This window comes from Bufo bufo, chromosome 5, assembly GCF_905171765.1.
Source record: "Bufo bufo chromosome 5, aBufBuf1.1, whole genome shotgun sequence".
Classification (NCBI taxonomy): domain Eukaryota; kingdom Metazoa; phylum Chordata; class Amphibia; order Anura; family Bufonidae; genus Bufo; species Bufo bufo.
The window spans coordinates 117,752,213-117,776,954 of record NC_053393.1 but is presented as its reverse complement, the minus strand read 5'-3'; the positions used below and the strand labels follow the sequence as shown (position 1 = coordinate 117,776,954).

Here is a 24,742-nt window from a genome sequence, read left to right as displayed (position 1 = left end):
TGCTACCTTATGCCATAGTTTCCAAAATGGGGTCACTTTTTTGGAGTTTCTACTCTTGGGGTGCATCAAGGGGGCTTCAAATGGAATATGGGGTCAAAAAACCAGTCCAGCAAAATCTGCCTTCCAAAACCGTATGGCGTTCCTTTCCTTCTGCGCCCTGCCGTGTGCCCGTACAGCAGTTTATGACCACATAGGGGTGTTTCTGTAAACTACAGAATCAGGGCAATAAACATTGAGTTTTTTTTGGCTGTTAACCCTTGCTTTGTTAGTGGAAAAAAATTGATTAAAATTGAAAATCTGCCCAAAAAGTGAAATTCTGAAATGTCATCTCCATTTTCCATTAATTCTTGTGGCACACCTAAAGGGTTAAGCAAGTTTGTAAAATGAGTTTTGAATACCTTGAGGGGTGTAGTTTCTAGAATGGGGTCATTTTTGGGTGGTTTCTATTATGTAAGCCTCACAAAGTGACTTCGGACCTGAATTTTCTAAAAACATTTCAAGACGTCCCCCCCCCCCCCCAAAAAATAAATAAAATGGCATTCACAAAATGATCCAAACATGAAGTAGCCATATGGGGAATGTGAAGTAATGACAGATTCCAACTTTCATTTTTCAGCGCTCCTTTGGAAAATGAAAAGTGGAATCTGATTGGTTGCTATGGGCAACCAAACAAGTTTTTCTTTACACCAGTTTTGATACATTTTTCTCTATGGAACAAAAAATAAAAGCTTTAAAAGTAACACAAACAAAACCCATTTTTAAATGAAATACATCTAAGATAAGAATCGCAATCATTTACGGAATCCGTTTAGTACTATGGGCTCCTTTGCCAGATCTCAACATGTCCTCCGCAGGCTTCGCGCAGGTGACGTGACTCCCTGGCCCCGCCCACTCACTGTGCCGGGTGTCGCAGCGTGGACGTCCAAGTTGCCGCCGCTGAAGCTGACGCGGGGGACGATCCGTTCTGCGTGCGCTGTCACCGGGGAGAAGACACGTGACCTGGCCGAGACATCACTGCGCAACCGAAGCTGGCGGCAGGTACGTGTGGCTGTTAGCGGTGTCACCGCGGTGCCTATGGCGGCGGCAGCTCCGTCCCAGCTGGAGTCAAGGTCAGACTCCCCGGAGCTGCTGCGCCCCCACCTGGGCCCGTGTGCGCACTGCGGGGGACTAATCTACTGGAAACTTTGGGAGTGCTGGCACTTGTAGTTCTACAGCAGGAGCAGCTCCTCATGTCTGGTCTATTAGACAGCTGTTTGGTTCTTTTATGGGTCTAGTGGATGCCCCCAAATCTCCGCTGGTGTGAACAAGGGATAGGACAGGTTGGATTGTGATCTGTCCGATCCCCGCTCCAGGATTTCTCCCATTATAAGTGACGAAAACACCATCAAAACTGCACAGAAATCTGCACTATTTATCATCGCTTTTGTTTTTGCATCTGAGGGGTTAAATGTCTGTGATCGTCGTTAACGCCGATCACAGACATTACCCTAGGTTTCTGCCTAAGGGCTCATGCACACACAAGCGTGTTCTCTTTCCAGTTTCGGTCCGTTTTTTGGTGTTTTTTTGCGGACCCATTCACTTCAGGAGTTCACAAAAAATAAATAAATAATGGAACTGCCTTTGTGCGCGTTCCTTTTCTGTATTTCTGCATGGCAGTTACGCCAAAAAAGATAGAACATGTCCTATTCTTGTCCGTTTTGCGGACTGTAAAATACATAGGGTCATGTGCATGAGCCCCGCAGACGGGACCCGACTTTGCTTGTACTGTATTGCACTGCACCTTTTCTGCATGAAAATCCATGCGGGAATAAAATGCATCTAAGGGCGGGTTCACACCTAGCGTTATGGCTTCCCGTTATAACGGAATCTATAAGACGGAAGGACGGATCCGTTCTTCTGCCCATAGACTTGTATTATGACGGAATGCAAATCGGAAGCCTTTAAAAGGCATTCTGTTTGCTCTCCGTCCTAATAGAAGTCTATGGGAATCAAAACCAATATGCTTTCCCATAGACTTCTATTAGGACGGAAAGCAAACGGAATGCCTTTTAACGGATCAGTTTTGCCCTAATGCATTCTGAATGGGAAAGGATCCGCTCAGAATCCATCAGTTTGCCTCCGTTCTGTCTCCATTCCGCTCTGGAGGCGGACACCATAATGCTGCTTGCACCGTTTTGGTGTCCGTCTGACGAAACTGAGCCAAACGTTTTCTATGACACAATAGAAAACGGATCCGCCCTCCATTGACTTTCAATGGTGTTCATGACGGATCCGTCTTGGCTATGTTAAAGATAATACAAACGGATCCGTTCTGAACGGACGAAGACGTTTGTATTCTCTGAACGGATCCGTCTGTGCAGATCCCTGACGGATCCGCACCAAACGCGAGTGTGAAAGTAGCCTAAATCGGTGTAATGCCGTGCCTGAGAAATGAGCAGTGTGCTATCCGCACATGTCCGTACTTCGGTTGTCAGAATACTGATGGCTTCCATGTGCGTTCCTCCTTTCTCTCAATCCAATAGAAAGGGCTATTCTCTTCCACAATATGGACACGAATAGGACATGTGCGCAACGGCCACGCGGATTCACAAAAGAACGCCTGCTGAAGAAAAATGCTACGGTGTGCTCCAGTCCCAGCCGCGAGACGGCATTTATCAATCTGAATGAGGCCGAAATCACCCACGCGTTTTTTGGAGCCAGAAGCAGATTCAAAAAGAAAAGGGCGTATAATAAGGCTACTTTCACATTAGCGCTACCAGGGTCTGGCAGGCTCTTTCGGCAGTGGATTGGGCCGGAGCGGACTTCTGGCGGCACGCGTGGGCTAGCGTTAGTACGGAGGCCAGAACCGCCTGCCGGACCCTGCTAATGTGAAAGCAGCCTAAAGGAAGGATCCACTTCTGATTGGCTGAGAGATGGCCGCGCAGCCTGGAGTACATTAACCCTTGTCGGCCCCCTCCTTTAGGCCCCAGGCACAAGACGATATTCGTTTACCGGCCACGTGGATCCGCATTTTCCTCTTCTGCGTTTTGTTTTACACATGCCTATTCTTGTCCGGAAAATGGAGAAGAATAGGAGGTTTTTTTGTTTCTGCATACGGATGCGGACAGCATCTTTTGCGGCCCCATTGACATGAAGGGGTGCGCATCCGATCCGCATTTTTTGCAGACCAAACCTACGGTCTTGTGCATACCTTACTGTGTGGTGCTCAGATACTCCACTTAAAGGGGGTTGTCCGGGCTTTTAATATTGATGACTCGTCAATATCAGATTGGCGGGACACCAGCACCCCCGCGATCAGCTGTATGAGAAGACGCAGTGTGCACGTGCCGTCTCCCTTTCTGTAGTCGGCAGCGCACAGGAAGAGACGGCACGTGCACACTGCGCGCACCGTCTCTTCATACTGCTTATCGGCGGGGGTGCTGGTTGTCGGACCCCCGCCAATCTGATATTGATGACCTAACCTAAAGGATAGGTCCTCAATATTAAAGGCCCAGACATCCCCTTTCATGTGTTTCTAACTTTTTGTTCCAGTTCTTTCTTCATTTTTCCGCTCCAGTATATTCTGCTTGTTCTGCTCCGTACCTGCTCACTCCATCGCCTGCCACACCTAGGTATTGTGAAAGTAGTCTGGAATGTAATAACACTCCGAGGACTGGCATTTAATAGCAGTTTTGGCCTCCTTTGCCGTCATACCTACTAAAAAAAAATAAAAAAACTCCAGGAAAGAGAACAATCGCCCGCTAGATTGCCTCCTCCAACAGTGCCACCTTGTGGCTGGAACAGAAGTGCAAAGGGGGGGATGTACCAAGACCATTTACTAAATGTATTAATCGTTCCATGCATTGGTCTTAATGCAAAGATGTGCCAAAATTACGTAGAGGCACACATCTTTAAAATTGTGGTGCGTAGCGGGAGCTCCAGAAGCTGAAATTCGGCACAAGTTTAACTTGGACCAGTTATTTTGGAGTTAGTACTGTTTAAATCTGCATAGGTGAATGCAGCACAAATGGGGGGGCAAAGTTGCAAATTTTTGTTTTTGAATCATTAGTAAATCCCCTCCATCCCCCATGTATAGAATAGAGGCAGCAATACCGCCGCTCCCTCTATGGGCTCCAGTGGTCACGTGACTGGTCAAATAATGGGTCTAGCAAGACCCAGCACCGCCATAACATTGATTGGGGCTAAATCGACGGGCAGATCGGAGGCATCCTAAGCTGCAGAAGAAATCTCGATGGTCAGCCTTGGATTTCTGCGGATTCTGCAGCTGATCGTTGCGGTGGAAAAATCTGCCCTGTGAATATACCGCTGAACATAGTCTATTCAGAGATTGACTCCGCCAGATGGGTAGTGGATTCTGACGATCCCTTTGATCTGTTGGGTTTCTTTCCTATTTCCTTGTAAGAAATGATAGCCGGGGAGACCACACTGTTTGGTTAGGCCTCGTTCACACTTCAGTGTTCGGTCAGTGATTTCCATCAGTGATTTGTGAGCCAAAACCAGGTGTGGGTCTAAACACAGAACAGGTGCAGGTGGTTCCATTATTCCTGATCTCTGTGTAGGGTTTTCTTCTGGTTTTGGCTCACAAATCATTGATGGAAATCGCTGACCAAACACTGGAGTGTGAACGAGGCCTTATTGGACATATGAACGGTGCCTTACACGTTGCGATGCAGGTATGATGGTGGCATGTTTGAAATCTAGCCTCGCCTCCATCCAGGCTTCAGCTGCGCTCGCACCCGGATTAGTAGTGCAGGGACAGGTGAAAGCGGTCACCAAGAGGTGGTCGTGCTCTCCTGTGGTGGGACCTTGCTGCTGTCGGTGACACATGTACCGTCCTCGCACTGGCTGTTAATATGGCCATGCATACTTACATGTCTGCCTAGGTAAGTTCTTGTTCTTCTTGAATAGTTTATACCACATACTTGGGATTCCTACATGTTGTCTCTGTCCTTTCACATAATCTAGTTTTTCTCAAAACGTTGCTTTGTTGTGCCCTTAAAGGACTTGATCAGTGAGACTTTTTTAATGTAATTTTTTATTTTTAAAGCAGAATGAGCTTAAAAAAAAATAAAAATAAAAGGGTTCACCCACCTAACCTATCCCTTCTGCTTCCTTTACAACACTTACTGGTTCCCAGTGGTCCCGTCAGTCACTGGTTGCAGTGGTGAGCAGCCTCATCCACTGATTTCCTGTGTGTAAAGTTGGGACCGGCGGACACCAGGTAGGCATCGGAACGGCATCGCCAGGGATCAGCAAAGTCAGTAATGATTATATATTTTTTTTTAAACCTCATTCTGCCCCTTACATAAAATAACCTGCGGCCTCCAACCATCCGGTAACAGACATGTATGTCTACGTCTTGTGGCTGCTCACATGTATCTTTCTGGAACTGTAACTAGACATTTATAATGTATACTGGATGTCAGAGGTCGCAATAACGCCTGTACAAGCGTCATAGACGCCTGTTCAGGCCATCTTACTCCCTAGAAAAAGTCTAAGGCGTACCGATACGCCTTCGACTTTTCCCTGCCATTCATTAGCGCCGCGAGCAGCACAGGCAGCGCAGCGATGCTGCTGCCTGAAACAACCAATCACAAAGGGTGGAAGGAGGCGCACGATCCTCACTGGCGGGGGTAAGTGGCCTTGCCGTGAAATTTAGTGGGGGTCCCGGATCTGAGCGCCTTGTTTTTCTCTATAATGATGAGTCTGAAGCGCTCAGCCGAGCGCGGTCTCTTCTCACTGCTGAGCGCGGTACTGAAGACGGCCTCAATAGAAGGTCCAGCGGACCGTCTTTACTATAGCGCTCAGGAGTGAGGAAAAGTGGCTGAGCGCTTCAGACTCCTGCTTATAGAAGTCAGCGGGGGTCTCAGCGCTGGACACGCCAACAGGAGACCGGCAGCAAGCAACACCAACCTCAGACTTGGGTCTGACCGCCACGGGAGGGAGGACACGGGAGGGAGACCCTCAGGGCAGGTCATGCTATTGTCCCGTAGCCAGAAAAATAAAGGAGGAGCAGCTTATAGATGCAGCAGACTGTGACGTGCCTGTGTCCCCGGTGCGGGGCCCAGCACATGCCTCCTGGCTGATGCACAGATGTCACAGCATGACTGACTATGGACACTAGTAAACAGTACACAATCACTACATACAGTAAACTATCACAATGTGCTACCCTAAGGCCTCTTTCAGACGGGCGTCCCAGATGCATTGCGGGAAACCCGCACGAGTGCGCACACAATTTCAGTCAGTTTAGACTGCGATTCCGTTGCGTTGTTCAGTTTTTATCGCGCGGGTGCAATGCGTTTTGCACGCGCGTGATAAACTGATGTGGTACCCCGACCCGAACCCGGACTTCTTCACTGAAGTTCGGGCTTGGGATCGGGGTTCTGTAGATTTTATTATTTTTCCTTATAACATGGTTATAAAAGAAAATAATAGTATTCTTAATACAGAATGGTAACTAAAATGTCAATTGAGGGGTTAAGAAATAATAATTAAAAAAAAATTAACTCGCCTCATCCACTTGATCGCGCAGCCGGCATCGTCTTCCTTCTTCTTCTTTCAGGACCTGCAAAAGGACCTTTGATGACGTAATCAGGCTCACCACGTGGTGAGCGCCGCGATGTCAGCGCAGGTTCTGCTGAACCAAGATAGAAGGATCTTCTATCTTCATTTAGCAGGACCTGCATTGACGTCACATCGTGGTGAGCGCGATTACGTCATCAAAGGTCCTTTTGCAGGTCCTGAAAGAAGACTATGCCGGCTACGCGATCAAGTGGATGAGGTGAGTTTTTATTTTAATTTTTTTAACCCCTCAAGCAATATTTTAGTAAGCATTCTGTATTAAGATTACTATTACTTTCCCTTATAACCATGTTATAAGGGAAAATAATACAGTGAATTTACTTTAATGGGGTCCGGGGTTGCCTATTCCTATCATCTCATTGCAACCATGCGTGAAAATCGCACCGCATCCGCACTTACTTGCGATTTTCATGCAGCCCCATTCATTTGTATGGGGACTGCATTGCGTGAAAAACGCAGAATATAGAAGATGCTGCGATTTTCACGCAACGCACAAGTGATACGTGAAAATCACCGCTCATCTGCACGGCCCCATTGAAGTGAATAGATCCGGATTCAGTGCGAGTGTAATGCGTTCACCTCACGCATTGCACCCGTGTGGAAAACTTGCCCACGTGAAAGGGGTCTAAGCCTACCACCCTGACCCTGCAGAGCTCTCTGTGCCACCCTAAGCCTACATAGCATTGGCATCCAATCTGAGACCGCTGCAGAGGGGGAGGCTCTCATGTGCGTGGTGCTTTGTACCAAGTTGCCCCTAAACTCAGTTTCCGCTGACTGTAACAGTGTCCCCAGCTTTAGGTGTTGGAGGAATGACTGTAATAAGGAGTCTACTGTTCGCATCTATATCGGCTAAAACTGGTGGCACTGTTTAGGTGGCAGTGGTCTTATGTTTAGTATATGATGTCAGCTAAATATAAAATTGTCTAAATTTGCTATTTATGCATGGAAGACAGTTCTAGAGTACTAGTAATGGTTTCCCTGCATAAATAGCAACCCCTTAAAGGGAACCTGTCACCTGGATTTTGTGTATAGATCTGAGGACATGGGTTGCTAGATGGCCGCTAGCACATCTGCAATACCCAGTCCCCATAGCTCTGTGTGCTTTTATTGTGTAAAAAAAAACTATTTGATCCATATGCAAATTAACCTGAGATGAGTCCTGTACATGCGATGAGTCATGTACAGGACTCATCTCAGGTTAATTTGCATATGTATCAAATAGGTTTTTTTACACAATAAAAGCACACAGAGCTATGGGGACTGGGTATTGCAGATGTGCTAGCGTCCATCTAACAGCCCGTGTCCTCAGCTCTTTACCCTTTCCCTTTAATGTTATGTAGGCCTTCGTATTAACTATTTGAATTCTTGTAACTTTCGTACTCCTCATCGGCTAAAAATACTCCTCAAAAATGGTAGGAGGAGTATTTTTACTCTTCCAGAAAAAATGTAGCGCGACCTCTGCTAGGTGTTGAATATGGCAAAAATATAGTATTTCAGTTGGTAATACCCCTTTAAGTTTTATTTGTGGCCCTTTGAATTGGTTCAGGATGACAATGTGGCCCCCCAAACAGAAAAGGTTGTGCACCCCTGGTCTACAGTCACTGCCTTTGTTTTTGGAGTGTGGGAGGAAACCCCAGCAAACATGGGGAGAACCTATAAACTCTGTGCATAGTCAGATAGGAAGCCCGCGCTGTAAGAACCCGCTCCTAACCTCTGAGCTACCTCGTTGAGGAGATCAGTAGGCGCTTTTAGACCAGGTTCACACGGTTTGATATGTGATGCCAGGTAAGTCATGAGGTTTCGCTGTCATGATGTATGATACGGTGTCGATTCTTACTGCTGGGACCCTGTTGTACTCGGCTTCTGCTTGCCTCATGTGGTGAGGAGGTCTCTATAATTTCAGGTGGTTAGGTGGGCACTGCACAGCACTCTACAGGCTCCGTACACCCAGCTACTGCAGCAGATATGTCCCTCAGTTGGTAAACTAGTTTTAGGAAGACGAGTCTACACCCCGTGACTCATAATTGTTTCCATAGACGCCCTGCCAGATTTATCACTTTCATGACCATCATTACAGATCTGTCTAGAACTGTCTCTATGACAAGCGTTCTACTATTTTTAGTCTCTAAATTTGGTTCATATACACCCCGCTTGTATATATCTATGAGAAACTGCCAGACATCTATAGTTTTAGACTCGGTTCACATTACACCAGTTTTCTAGCAGTGAAAAAGTTGTAATGTTTTGCACAAAAATTTTCCCCCTTTACACCACATTTGACACGTTTCTAAAAAAGTAAGAAACCTCAGTCTCCATAAATTCTCCTCTTTGTGGATCTCTACTTGCTTTTCCAGCAGTGGTCCCCAATAGCAACCCCCGTCCCTCTGTCTGTGCTGAGCTCAAGATCTATTGCACAATGTAAAGTAGCTTCTGTGCATGCCCGCCTATGTGTAAGCCTGGCATTGCTTATGAATGACAGCGTGAGCAGACCCTCTGTGGCCAGCTGGTGGGCACCTCTGGTACCTGTAACCCCAGGAAGCAGTTGAAGATGTTGGTGGCCTGTTCTCATGGTAAGCCATCAGTCAATCCTCTATACTTCTGTGCGGTCCTGTTCACTCCTATGTTTGGACAGTGAAACCACCTCTTTGAGATGACCATCCCCTTGTCCAGACCATAGTTCCTGTGACAGATTTTTAGTTTCACCTGTGTTCGGTCTACTGACCATCTTCTTTAAGAATACTACCCTGCTAGAAGACCACTGAAAGAAAGTTTCTGGGAGTTCGTTTCAGAACAGCTGGAGTGCCAGACGTGGCTGATCCCTGGTGTAGAAGAGCCTTCAGTTCAGCCTCAGTCTTTGTGCTGTGGTATTTCCTCATTGACAACCTTGACATTTCTTACATTTTTTCAGTTAATAATTGACTTAACCAAAACTGCACAGATTACATACGGTGATTGCTGGCATCGGGGTATGAAAGTAAAGTTTTTGTTCTGTAGGGAATTATATAGAACGTAAACACTGGCCACCGTGGTAGCTCTCTCTGTGGTCTCCTGAAAAGAAGAAGCTATTTGTGAGGTAACCATGGTGGCAGAAATGTGGTCCTGGGATGGAGGCCACGGAGAAAGATATTCATGACTTGTGCCTCCTGGATAAAAACTGTCCATGGGGAGAAGTTATCAAGCCCTGCATGCCCGAATTTCTGACTTCAAAATGTCGTAAAATAGAGGCTTTGCGACTTTTTTTGGGTTGCTTGGGCATAGACTTTGCTACATTTTTTTTTATTTTTACACCAGTCCCTCCAGTTTTAAAAAGCGGGTGGTTAAGTGGTCGTGGTTTATCTATTTTAATGACCTTTACTCCGATAATGACTGGGGCCTTTTTAAAAAGTCGTAATCTCACTCCAGGACAAGGGTGGCGTAGAAAAACTAGAGTAACATTACTAGACAAAAGTGTTAAACAGTTTGTCTCACCTGGAACATTGGTGGCATATCGCTCGAATATGCCACCAATGTCAGATAGGTGTGGGTTCCACCTCTGGGACTGACACCTATCTCTTGAACGAAGCTCGCAAAGAGAACGAGAGCGCATGCGTGGCCGCCCTCCATTCGTTTCTATGGGAGGCCTCAGGTCCATAGACGTAAACAGAGCAATGGCCGCACTTATGCGGTGTGCTGTCCTTTCAGTTCTATGGGACTTCCAAAAATAAGCGACCGCGCAGCTCAGTTATTTTTAGCGCTCCCATGGAAGTGAATGGAGGGCGGTCACGTTTGTGTACTGTGCTCTTCCGAACTTTGAGTGCTGAGTTATAGAGATGACATTGGTGGTATATGCTTCAGGTGAGACAACCCCTTTTAAGCTTAAAGGTACAGAATTTTTCAAGTGATGGCGTATCCTCAGGTTAGTCCTCAGGATGCGCAAACTGCGGCTCTCCAGCTATTGTAAAACTACAACTCCCAGTCTGCCTACAGCTTTCAGCCTACAGCAGAGCATGATGGGATTTGTAGTTTTACAACAGCTGGAGAGCCGCAGTTTGCCCATCCCTATCTGATTGGTGGGAGTCCCACACCCTACACCCCCCGCTTAGCAGCTCCATCCGCTGTGTAGTGGACAGGGCTGGTACTGCAGCTACGTCCATTACAGCGGATGATGCCGTGTAGTTCTGGCTCTAGGGCTACTGCAGAACAGCTGATCATTAGGGTGTCTGACCCCCACGATCAGATATTGATTGCATATCCTGAGGATAGGCCGTCACATGTGAAAAACAGGATGAACCCTTTAAATTGGAGGTCTAGACATAATACAGTCCAGCTGTAAATGAATCCGCTTTCGCATGGTGTTTGTCCCTTACTTGTGCCTCGTGACATTGCCCTATGCTGTTTGCTGTAACTGACTGATAGTACGTACTGCAGATATATTCCCTGGCCTGGAAAACTCTTTCCTGGAAACTATGATCAGGTACACAGACATGAGGTCACCCAGGCTACTTTCACACTAGCGTTTTTATTTTCCGGTATTGAGATCCGTCATAGGATCTCAATGCTGGAGAAAAACGCTTCCGTTTTGTCCCCATTCATTGTCAATGGGGACAAAATGTAACTGAACGGAAGGCTCCAAAATGCATTCCGTTCCGTTTGTTTGCGTTCCCATAGCGGAGAGCAAACCGCAGCATGGGATGCGGAGCAAAACGGATCCGTAATGACCCACAATGCAAGTCAATGGGGACAGATCTGTTTTCTCTGGCACAATAGAAAACGGCTCCATCCTCCATTGACTTTCAGTGGAGTTCATGACGGATCCGTCTTGGCTCTGTTAAAGATAATACAACCGGATCTATTCATAACGGATGCAGATGGTTGTATTATCCGAACAGAAGCGTTTTTGCTGAACCCTGCCGGATCCAGCAAAAACACTGGTGTGAAAGTAGCCTACGCCGTCACATCACTGTGTGCATGCGACACCTTTCCCGGAGCATGCCATTAACAGACGCATCTGTTCGGTGGTACCAGCAGACGACAGTATTCCTAAGAGACAGTTGGGAAAAAAAGGATACCACGCGGTATATGTATTTTATTGCGAAGGATGGATCCTGCTTTATGGGTACAACGACATGTGGTATATGTGCTGTGGACTTTCCATAGCAGAATTGGGTGTGAAAAATCTGTAGCGTATACAGTAGAAGCAAAGTGGATTACATTCAGGAAAAAACTGATCTACACACAAAATGTCCCCAACAGAATTCACACGTTACTTGACATGTGGTAAGACCTGTAAATCCACAGCCTGTGTGTTTATGTTGCCGACGAAGATTTCGCCCTGTGCAACGAGGTCCAGAGAGAGAACAGTCTCGCTAGCGCCACCTTCTGGACATGGCTCCCTGTAAGTCAGTGTCTGATTGGAACATAGGCAAGCCATATATCCATCCGCAGGCGGTTTTGGGGTGTTTGCCCCGCATCATTACTGAGTAGTATGATTCAGGCTGGATGCGTGAGATGCCTTGGATGGAGCTAAGGGGAGGAAGTGACTCTCCTTAAGGAGACCAGCTGTTTGTGGAGGTTTAGTGGCAGTGCTCCATGGGAAAATAATATGTAAAGAGGTTCTCCCAGAGAAGGGATTCCCTATGAGTCAGGGAAGCCTTGGAACATGGGATAATAGGCAAGCCAAATATCTACTCGCAGACAGCTGTCTTCGCGTGTTTGCCCTTCATCGGTATGGAGCAGTACCCGCCCTTTACAGTGCACACAGTAATTTGGTGATGTCTGTAATGGGGACACCCCTTTGCTCGGTTTTCCTTATTTTGAGGGATATCTGGCTTTCACTGTGTTGAAGACCCATAACTGGGGCTCCAGTTATTTTGCATATTACAGTGATATGTGCAGCAATCCTGCAGAATTTACACTGAGATTTCCCCAACCAAATTCCTCTGGTGTGAATTTTACTATTGAATTCCAGCAGGGTAACTTCACACGATGCGGATTATGTGTGGTTTGTAAATGATAAAAAAAAGCAACGTAATACAGTACCAGCAAAGTGAATGAGGTTTGCCATATCTCATGTTCACTTTGCATATTTTTCTTATGCGGAAATTCACCTGCCCCCCCCCCCTCTTTTTTTTTTTTAAATCATGCTGTACGATTATATGTAGTAATTTTCCCCATAGATTCAATTAGGTTATTAACAGTAAATCTTCAACTAAAAGTGCACCAGACTCGGGATAAATTGTGCAGATTTATGTGCTTTTTATGTGGATTTCATGTGACTTTTCTGCAAATTCACACAATGTGCAGTTACCCCAAGGATATGTTCAAATGACAGAACTTTGAAGCTGAAAAAATACAAAGCTGATTTCCAGCCTTTGAAATGCAGGTGCGTTTGGTGTATTCTTCTTCTTTTTTATATTTTTTTTATATTTTTTTTACCAGCCTTTTCAGCCTTTAATATAACTGCCTATTCTTGTCCGCAAAGCACGGACAAAAATAGGACAGGTTATATTCTTTTTACGGACCATGGAACGGAGCAACGAATGCGGACAGCACACGGAGTGCTGTCCGCATCTTTTGCGGCCCCATTGAAGTGAATGGGTCCGCACCCGAGCTGCAAAAACTGTGGCTCGGATGCGGTTCAGAACAACGGTCGTGTGCATGAGGCCATACATGGCTTACTTCGGAGCCCATACATTCTAATACTGTACCGAAACGGATCTCTGTACAGTATTAATCTAAAAGTTTTGAACGAAGCGACTTTGGATGTAATATCCGAAGCTCGCTTCGCTCAACACTAGTCCTAATTATAAAGTTATGTGATGACTACAATTTTGTCTGATGGAACAATGTGTTATTAAAGGTGTGTGGACATCACAGACACAAGTCCCTTAAAGTCCCCTTTCTTTTAGACCTCCTCATGTACACCACCGTATTTTGTATCCGTGTCCAGTCCACATCCATAAATTCTAGAACATGTCCTATTCTTGTCCGTATTACAATAGTGATTTCTAGTAATAGGAGTGAGAAAAATTGGGATTGGGGTCTGTATTGTACAGATCTGTGGTTGGCGGACTACAACATGGACACGGTCGTCATGGTAATGTCTTACATGGTCGTCATACATTTGATGCACACAATTGAGCCGTGGCACCCAAACCCCTTCAGCTGTCGCATAAGACTGATAGCCCAGAACCTCTGACAAAGCGTCTACCTACTGATGTCACTGGCACTGTGCTGGCGTTGGTTAGTCGGTGGAGGGTCTTTACAGCCTGGGTTCGTAGTGGAAGAAGGCGGTTTTAGTGCCATGCAGCTAGGGCTGCAGTAAACGATTATTTTAGAAATCGAGTATTCTACCGATTATTTTTACGATTCATCGAGTACTCTAATAAGAAAAAATAAATGAATAGACTGTTTTCCTTTATAAAAACTCATCAGACCCCAACACCCTTCGTTCCCCACTGTGCGATCAGCCCAAGTGCATCAGTTCCCCCCAGTGCCATCAGCTCCACTATCCCCCAGTGCCATCAGCTCCGTTCTCCTAAGTGCCATCAGCTTGCCCCCGCTAAGAGCCAGTCCGAGTGATGAACCAGGCGGTAGCGGTCCAGAGTGCCCCGGACAGCAGGAGGTAAGTCATCCAGCCATAGAGCATGACTCTGTGACATATATTACAGAGAAGAAGCGGTGACACCCCCCCTGACATGTGTTAGTCTTTACTGTAGTTCCGGCATTCTGTTCATGAAGGCACTCTCTCAGGTTCAGTCACAATCCGCCTGAGATGAGGTCTTCACCCCTGAGCACTGATTTTGGGGGGCTCCCTATAGTAGTTTCCATTCCTATTATTCCTGAGCCTGCAGCTCACATCCTGGGGGTTTATTCCATACGCCCCCTCCATGCTGACTGTGCCCTTCTCCAGACTCTTCAGCTTCTTGCTAATCGTCCCATTGACTGCAGAGTGTTAGGGCCGCTCGCTCGCAATCCCGCCGCCCAGTCGGGATGCTTTTCATAGACTGTGTCCGGGCTCTGGAAGCTCTGAGTTCAGCAGTAATGAAGCTCGCAAGTGCGCATCGCCTGCAGTCCCCGGCAGCCCGGATCCTCCTTGCCCGCACCATGTCACCCCAGATCTCTGTAGTGTGCTCATGGCAGCGTCCTCACTCCGACTTTGTTGTTTCTTGCAGTGAGGTTGTGAACATGGAGTGGCCAGTACTTACCTTTCCTGTAGGGGCTCCGCAGCTCCTCCATCTTCTTCTCTGCGCGCTGCACTGACGTCACACAGCGTCGCGCCTACGTGCACTATGTCCTGGCGATGTGTCAGGGCTGGAAGTGCAGCGTGGTACGGGCCGGCGGGTGACCACGGAGCGGTAAGTAATAGCAAGCGCTTCACTCCCGCTCCACGGTCACATGACACAAACAAATCTCGAGGATTTTTTTGTGTCGAATTACTCTATTCAATGGAGTAATTGTTTCAGCCCTCCATGCAGCCTCTGGTACATTTCCATCATTAGGTTTTGTTTGGCAATCTCGTTTCTTTTTGGCGCTGAAGCTATTAGTTTTTTGCAATAATTCTGTTGTCTGTAATATGACCTTTAATCGTACCATGCAGATTTTTATATAAACTGCGGCTGACCTTCAGGTGTTCTCTATATCCTGTAAACCATTGGGGGTTATGCACTAAAGATTCACTCGCCAGTTTTATTAAAAAACCAACCACGCTGGCAGAAGGTCTGACCTATTTATTACACGACACACTCAATGAATTTGTGGCATCTTCTCCTGTTCTTATGCAAGAACAGAAATCTGCTTCGACCAGGAGCAGGAGTTGATTTCTTGTGATCTGCGCCACTTTTCTGGTGCACGTGTTATTAAATGAGTGCAGCCCGCGGCCTGCCTCTTCCCGACCACTTTTTGGAGAAGTGGTGAGTGTGTGGGAAATAGCTAAAAAAAAAAAGTCACAAATTTTGTCACAATATGGCAGTTGCATCAAATTTTTCTACTTTTCTGCGCCAAAAAACTGTCATAGAACGTTAGTACATGACCCCCATAATTTTAATAATGAAATGTGGTCTGCACTAAGACTACAACTCCCAGCTTGAGAGCCATAGTTTGCAGACCATAAGGCTAGGTCTACACGACGACATTTGTCGCGAGACAGATAGGGCACAACTACACTGCAACATTTGTCGCACCAATGTCGCTCGTCAATTTTTATAACGGCAGTCTATGGTGTCGTACTGCAACATGCGACATGCTGCGACTTCGACGCTACAGTCGCAGAAAAAGTCATCTCGAATTGGTGCAACAAAATGTCGCGAGACAAATGTCGTCGTGTAGACCTAGCCTTAAATTGGTAGTCTGGTTTCATGATATTGATGACCCATCTTCAGGATAGGTCATCAATATCAGATTGCTGGTCGCTGCATTCTCTTCAGTGTTTAGCTGCAGGGTAATTACAGCTTCCTCTCCTATTCACTTGAATGGGAAGAACAGCTTTAACCCCTTCCCGATATCCGCCGTACATGTATGGTGGACGTCGGGTCTTTAGAGATGGTGCCCGCTCCGGAGCATAGGGAGCACCATAACTGCCGGTTGCCTGCTGCATCACACAGCAGACACCGTGGGCTAATGTCTGCGATCGGTGATAAAACAGATTTCGGACATTTAACCCCCCAGATAAGTAAGTGGTGAAAATGTGGGAGCTGTGTGCCTTTTTATTTATTTTTTCCAATTCCACCACATTTTTTTTTCTCCAGCTTCTCACTACATCATATAGCGGTATTAAATGGTCACATTAGAAAGTAAACCTTGTTCCACAAAAAACAAGACCCCCCCCCCCAAAAAAGGGTAAACACTGAAGAAGATGTTACTCTCGTACAAAGGCCACAGCCCCTTCAAGTAGGTGATCAGCAAGGGTGCTGGGAGTCAGACCCCTGTCAATCCAAAATTGATGACCTATCCTGAGGATAGGTCATCCGTTTCATGAAACTGGACTACCCCTTTAAATTGCACGCATAGATGCTTTCGTGACAGGGGAAATCCTAATGTTTTATTGTGTTTTAACTGAAATATTAGAATGACAACATACTATAGATAATGCTCATATCAGGGCATCCTACTGTCCAACACTTCCTCAGGCCCTTGTTGGATCCAAGTTTTGTTCTTTTTTTTGTCCCTAAATTTGGTTGAAATTAATGTGATCCTGGGAAAAACTATTTTTCTTTTACAATAGGGAAGTAAGGCCTCTCCTGAATGCCATGTAAATCATAATCCTCGAGTGATGGGATGATTTCACTAAAAATGGTTTCACATTCTGTGTTCTAGGGATCGTGCCACCACTGGAAATGTCCTGCTGAGACTGTCCCCGGAGAGCGTCCAGACTGGTTAAGGTACCCTCAGATTTTCTATATATTACTTTTTTTTAAATTGCTGATCAGAAACGCAAAAGATGCGGAAAGTACGTAGTGTTGTCCGCCTCCTTATATCTGTTCTGTGGCTCCACAAATATAGCTCCGTATTGCGGAAAGAAAAGACATTTCTACAATAGTGTGGAACAGGAAAGTGCGGGGAGCACACGTCTGGCATCCATGTTTTGTGCACCACAAAACTAGCACGGTTGTGTGCATGGGGGCTTAGGCTGGGTTCACACCAGTTACCGCACACTGTCACTGTGGCCACTTGCATGGTCAGTATTTTGCGCCAGTATTTGTAAGCCAAAACCAGAAGAAAGTATAATGGGAAGATTTGCATATCTTCCATGTTTTGGACCCAAGTCTGACTTTGGCCTTCAAAAACAGATGCAAAATAGTGACCGTGTGAAAGTGAGTTAAAGAGGACCTTTCATGGGTCCCGACTTTATAAACGAAGTATCCGGGTATGTAGGGCATACAGCGGGGATCTAATAGCGCTTACTATTTTTTCTGGGCGCTGCTCTGTTCGCCCACTGTGGCCCCCGTTGTATTCTCTCGCCTGGTATGCTAATGTTCGTATCGGTACAGGGAGGAGGAGACTGCCTTGTTTCTCAATGGCTGTCACCTTCTCCCTGGCTGTGACGCTCTTTATTTTAAAAAAAAGGTTTCACAAAAACGTATTGAAAAGTATAGATTACCTCAAAATTGCATACATTTGTGTTCATTTTTTATTGTATGTCTAAACGTATCTGCTTGACATGCAGCAAAAACGGCTTCTAAGGCTGGGTTCATATAATGTTTTTGTCTTACGTTTAACGTATATAAAAAAAACATATATGTTAAATGGATGTCTCACACGAATGTCATACTGTGGCATCCGTCACCATAGTCTCATTTAAAAAAAAATATATGCCAAAAAATGCATAGGTTAAATGTGTAAACCCAGCCTAACCTGGTGAGGTGAGTAGAAACCTGGACAGAGGCACTGTTGTGAATGGAGTGCTTTTGAAATCTGCAAAGGCGTTTAACATGGACCTAATAAGGTTTGCAGGTTTGGAAACTCTGACAATTGATTGAAAACTGTCTCAAAGACCTCGTCCAGAGTGTAGTCCCTGGTTATAAAATTCCCTTAAGGCCCCTTGCACACGGCCGTTGTGCTCCCGTGGCTATATTGCGGGCCGCATATGGCTGTTCCGCAATACACAGGGCAGCGGCTGTGTACATTCCACATCATTACTGGGAGGGGCTGGAGAAGATCTAGCGGTCATGGTCCATATCGGAACCAATGACAAAGTTAGGGGTAGGTGGAGAGTCCTTAAAAATGAGTTCAGGGATTTAGGTCAAAAGCTTAGGGCAAGGACCTCAAAGGTAGTATTTTCCGAAATACCGCCTGTACCACGGGCCACACAAGAAAGGCAGCAGGAGATTAGGTAGATTAACAAGTGGCTCAAGAACTGGTGTAGGAAGGAGGGGTTTGGGTTCCTGGAGAACTGGGCCGACTTCTCTATCGGCTACAGGCTCTATCGTAGGGACGGGCTGCACCTCAATGGGGAAGGGGCAGCTATGTTGGGGAGAAAGATGGCTAGAAGGTTGGAGGAGTGTTTAAACTAGGGACTGGGGGGGAGGGTAAATACATTATAAGAGGGGAAGATAGTGCAGATAAAGACCGGGGGCAAGGTAGTGGGACTGGGGGAGGAATGGAAGGAGGGACTAGAACAGTTCAGAAGGAAAGGTGTGGGGTAAAAAATATACATAAACCTCTTAATTATATGTATACTAATGCCAGAAGCCTGACTAATAAAACTAGTGAACTGGAATTAGTGATGTGTAAGGAGGACTATGACATAGTGGGAATAACTGAGACATGGCTGGATGAGCGCTATGACTGGGCAGTAAATGTACAAGGTTACAGTCTGTTTAGAAAGAATCACCAAAACCGGAGAGGGGGAGGGGTCTGCCCTTATGTAAAGTCCTGTCTAAAGCCCACACTCGGTGAAGATATAAGTGAGGGACATGAACATGTGGAGTCACTGTGGGTAGAGATACATGGAGGCAAAAACAACAATAAATTACTAATAGGAGTTTACTATAAACCGCCTAATATACCAGAGTCCACAGAAAATCTACTACTAAATGAGATAGACGAGGCAGGAAATCATAATGAGGTGGTTATTATGGGGGACTTCAACTACCCAGATATAGACTGGGAAACTGAAACTTAGATATCTCATAAGGGAAACAGGTTTTTGGCAATAACCAAAGACAATTATCTCTCCCAACTGGTTCAGGACCCGACTAGAGGGACGGCCATACTGGACTTAGTATTAACCAATAGACCTGACAGAACAACAGACGTGCAGGTTGGGGGACACCTGGGAAATAGTGACCATGAAGTAATAACCTTCCAATTATCATTCAAAAGAGCGTTTCTACAGGGAGGAACAAAAATACCAAACTTCAAAAAAGCTAAATTTTGCCAACTAAGAGAGCCCATAGGCCAAACTAACTGGGACAAGGTCCTCAAAAATAAAAATACAGCGACAAAATGGGATATCTTTTTAAAAGCATCCTAAAATCTCATTGTGAGAGGTACATACCGTATGGGAATAAAAGGTTAAGGAACAAAAAGAAACCAATGTGGATAAACAGAACTGTAAAGAAAGCAATAAATGACAAAAAGAAAGCGTATAAATCACTAAAACAGGAGGGTGGCACGGAAGCACTGAAAAACTATAAGGAAAAAAATAGAACATGTAAAAAACTAATAAAAGCGGCCAAACTAGAGACCGAGAGATTAATTGCCAAAGAGAGTAAATCTAACCCTAAAATGTTCTTCAATTATTAAAATGTTAAAAAGTATAAATCTGAAGGTGTCGGCCCTTTAAAGAGTAATGAGGGGGGAGTCGCAGAGAGCGACGAGGAGAAAGCAAAGCTGTTAAATATTTTTTTCTCCAATGTATTCACTGAGGAAAATAAACTGTCAGATGAAATGCTAAATGTAAAAATAAATTCCCCATTAAAAGTGTCCTGTCTGACCCAGGAAGAAGTACAACAGCGACTTAAAAAGATTAAAATAGACAAATCGCCAGGACCGGATGGCATACACCCCCGTATCCTAAGGGAATTAAGTAATGTCATAGCCAGACCCTTATTTCTGATATTTGCGGACTCTATACTGACAGGGAATGTCCCACAGGATTGGCGCATGGCAAATGTGGTGCCAATATTCAAAAAGGGTCCAAAAACAGAGCCTGGAAACTATAGGCCGGTAAGTTTAACATCTGTTGTGGGTAAACTGTTTGAAGGTTTTCTGAGAGATGCTATCTCAACGGAAATAAGCAAATAACGCCATATCAGCATGGCTTTGTGAGGGATCGGTCATGCCAAACTAATTTAATCAGTTTCTATGAGGAGGTAAGTTCTAGACTTGACAGCGGCGAATCAATGGATGTCGTATATCTGGACTTCTCCAAAGCATTTGACACTGTACCACATAAAAGGTTAGTATATAAAATGAGAATGATCGGACTGGGAAAAAAGCGTCTGTATGTGGGTAAGTAACTGGCTCAATGATAGAAAACAGAGAGTGGTTATTAACGGTACATACTCAGATTGGGTCACTGTCACTAGTGGAGTACCTCAGGGGTCAGTATTAGGCCCTATTCTCCTATATATTTATTAATGATCTTGTAGAAGGCTTGCATAGTAAAGTATCAATTTTTGCAGATGACACTAAACTGTGTAAAGTAATTTACACTGAAGAGGACAGTATACTGTATATATATACACTACAGAGGACAGTAAACTACTACAGAGGGATCTGGATAGATTGCAGGCTTGGGCAGATAAGTGGCAGATGAGGTTTAACACTGACAAATGTAAAGTTATGCACATGGGAAGAAATAATGCAAGTCACCCGTACATACTAAATGGTAAAACACTGGTTAACACTGACATGGAAAAGGATCTAGGAATTTTAATAAACAGCAAACTAAGCTGCAAAAAACAGTGCCAGGCAGCTGCTGCCAAGGCCAATAAGATAATGGGTTGCATCAAAAGGGGCATAGATGCCTGTGATGAGAACATAGTCCTGCCACTTTACAAATCATTAGTCAGACCACACATGGAGTACTGTGTACAGTTCTGGGCTCCAGTAAACAAGGCAGACATAGCAGAGCTGGAGATGGTCCAGAGGAGGGCAACTAAAGTAATAACTGGAATGGGGCAACTACAGTACCCTGAAAGATTATCAACATTAGGGTTATTCACTTTAGAAAAAAAGACGACTGAGGGGAGATCTAATTAATATGTATAAATATATCAGGGGTCAGTACAGAGATCTATTTATCCCCAGAACTGTGACTATGACGAGGGGACATCCTCTGCATCTGTAGGAAAGAAGGTTTGTACACAAACATAGAAGAGGATTCTTTACGGTAAGAGCAGTGAGACTATGGAACTCTCTGCCTGAGGAGGTGGTGATGGTAAGTACAATAAAGGAATTCAAGAGAGGCCTGGATGTATTTCTGGAGTGTAATAATATTACAGGATATAGCTACTAGAGAGGGGTCGTTGATCCAGGGAGTTATCTGATTGCCTTATTGGAGTCGGGAAGGAATTTTTTTCACCCCTAAAGTGGGGAAAATTGGCTTCTACCTCACAAGGTTTTTTTTGCCTTCCTCTGGATCAACCTGCAGGATAACAGGCCGAACTGGATGGACAAATGTCTTTTTTCGGCCTTATGTACTATGTTACTATCATGGATGCGGACCCATTCACTTGAATGGGTCTGGAGATATGGAACGGAACCCCACGGAAGCACTACGGAGTGCTTCCGTGGGGTTCAGATCCGTGCTTCTGTTCCGCCCAAAAATAGAACTTGTTCTATCTTTTTGCGGAACGGACGGATCACGGACCCATTCAAGTTCAATGGGTCTGGAACCATCCCGGCCGCCGCACGGACGTTGCCTGTGCATTTGCGGTCCCCGATGAACGGAACCACAACGGCCATGTGCAAGAGGCCTAAAAGACATCTGGAGAGAAATCGATTGAGTCTCCAGAGATGACGAGCCTTCTATATCGTAAGAGCTGAGAATCTGTGAAGTAGTCCCCAACTGATGATTGCTTCAAGAAAGCTTAGACTATTTCTTAGAATAAGGGCTTGTTCACACGACCGTTGCCCCTCCGTGCATGTGCTGTGGACTGCAAATTGCGCTCCGCAATGCACGGGCACCGGCCGTGGGGCTGCCGCATGCAGATCGCGGCCCCATTCACTTAAATGGGGTCCGCGATCCGTCTGTTCCGCAAAAAGATAGAGTAAGTTCTATCTTTTTGTGGTGCAAAGGCACGGAATGGAACCCATCCGGGTTCACATCCGTGATGCGGAATGTACACGGCGATGCCCCGTGTATTGCGGATCCGCCATATGCGAGCCGCAATACAGCAACGGAGGGGCAACGGTCGTGTGAACACGCCCTAAGGGCTCATGCACACAAAGGTTTTTTTTTTAATGTGTCCGTTCCGTTTTTTTTTTTTTGTGGACTATATGCGGAACCATTCACTTCAATGGGTCCACAAAAAAAACCCGGAAGTAACTCTGTGTGCATTCCGTTTCTGTATGTCCGTATTTCTTTTCCGCAAAAAAATAGAACATGTCCTATTATTGTCCGCATTACGGACAAGGATAGTACAGTTCTATGAAGGGCCAGCTGATTACGGAATGCACATGGATGTCACCTGTATTTTTTGCGGACTGCAAACATACGGTCGTGTGCTTGAGCCCTAACAGTAATAATTAGGCCTCTTTCACACGAGCGTGACGGATTAGGTCCAGATGTGTTCAGTGAAACCCGCACCATTTTGCAAGCAGGGTTCAGTCAGTTTTGTCTGCAATTGCGTTCAGTTGTTCAGATTTTTCCGCGCGGGTGTAATCCATTTTGATGCGTTTTTCACACGGGTGAAAAAAACACTGAAGGTTTACAAACAACATCTCCTATTAATCATCAGTGAAAAACGCATCGCATCCAGGTTACATCCAGATGCAATGCGTTTTTCACTGAAGCCTCATTCAATTCTATGGGGACAGGGCTGCGTGAAAAACACAGAATATAGAACATGCTGCGATTCTCACGCAACGCAGAACTGATACGTGAATAAAAACTCATGTCCACAGACCCATTGAAATGACTGGGTCAGGATTCATTGCGGGTGCTATGCGTTCACGTCACGCATTGCAGCCGTGCGGAAAACTCTCTCGTATGGAAGGGGCCTTATGGAAGTGTATAAAAATCTTGTTCTGAATCGACTTGGGATCAGAAAAGAAATGTTTCCCTTTGGAGGCATATAGGCTCTTGCCTTATTTGGTGGGGGGTCTCCTGGATTAATAGTTTTCTAAAGTTTGCCCACACCCCTTTCATCCACATCCGCAGCTATCTCTGATGAACATGTCTTTCCTCAGCCGTAGTAACTATAGAAGGGGTTAAGCACACGACAGTGTGTGTTCCGGATACATGGCCCACGTCTCTTACTGACTGTATCGTAGTAAATTTCTATGCAGTGAGTTCCCATCCGACTGTGGGTCCACTGTACTGTGCCCACATGATGAGGCGGGTACAGTGCAATAGACTCATGATCAGGTGCAGGAAATCTGCATCATAAATCACTCTGATGCAGTGGGTTTGAGTTAGAGGAGCCATTGTCGGTCCGTGTTTCCCAGACTACACGCGGCTATGTGTATGAGCCCTAAGTGTAGTGTCAGCTTGAAAGGGATATAGTAGGCAAATACCATCGGCGAAAATGTATGCCACTAAGCATGAACTTCTTCTCGCATGTCTGTGTTTTGGTCAGTGATGTCTATCCAAAACCAGTTGCAGGTCAGAAACACAGAACAGGTGCAGATCTTTCCATTATACACTGGTGAAAATCACTGACCAAACACTGACTAAATGACTGATGTATGTAAGAGGCCTTGAGGTGGATTTGGACGGGCAGATTGGCGGATCCTGCGAACACTCATTCACAAAATCTGCCGGTGTAAAGGTGCTGCCGATGACTGACCTAACTTATCGTCTCTGGGCAGAAGATTGTGCGGTCTAAACAGTGATCCCTTGTCCTCACACTGCGGAGGTGCAGCGCTTCACCTCCACTTAACGAGCAGCCTACTATCGCTTCCTTCCCGACAATCTGCTGCCCGCGTAAATCCACCTTTTAATCCGGTGTTAATCCAGTAAACCTGTTAACCCATTACTTACCTCCTGTACACATTACACAATAAATTAACTTTACGAGCAGATCCTAAAGATAGTAAGATTGGTGATTTGTAAGGCGAGTCTTCCGGTAGCGTTTTCTCTGGGCGCTACAGTCGGCGTTGCTCTCCTCACAGGGCGGTTTACATTTGTCTTTCCAGCTTGACTATGGAACAGCAGCCTCCCAGCACTCCCCGGCTGTTTATGCAGTGCTCTCTGCGGGACCCTTTAGTGCTGTCCGATGCTGCACTGGCTTTTACGTCTGGTTAGGATGGTTCTGCAGCAAGTAACCCGCAACATGGAATCGGTAAGTCCTGAGCTCATCGCCCCAAATGACCCCTTGTAACTGAGCCAAATAATGACCGCCAACAGAGAGTGCTAGTTATCGTGGAGGGAAACTGACATTTCATATGTAATATTTAAATGTGGAAAAAAAAAAATGTACAAAAATAGAAAATAAAGTAATGTTCATTGTCAGATGATTTTGGTTGCATTACTGCTATTATTGAATGTGAAACTGTACGTATAATAGTA

At 45.6% G+C, this 24,742-nt stretch overlaps 1 protein-coding gene across 2 annotated transcripts in view; it reads left to right on the top strand.

The window, feature by feature from the left end:
• The first annotated feature begins 891 nt into the window (after positions 1–891).
• The window catches only part of MTFR1 (mitochondrial fission regulator 1), a 57,451-nt gene continuing 33,600 nt past the window's right edge, over positions 892–24,742 (top strand). The window contains exons 1-4 of one of the 2 annotated variants that reach the window (XM_040431797.1): positions 892–1,038; positions 10,387–10,419; positions 16,879–16,943; positions 24,370–24,515. In XM_040431797.1, coding sequence (XP_040287731.1) covers positions 24,450–24,515 — 66 coding nt within the window. In that variant the 5' untranslated portion in view covers positions 892–1,038; positions 10,387–10,419; positions 16,879–16,943; positions 24,370–24,449. The remainder of the gene's footprint in view (positions 1,039–10,386; positions 10,420–16,878; positions 16,944–24,369; positions 24,516–24,742) is intronic. The other variant, XM_040431796.1, reaches the window with a different exon arrangement.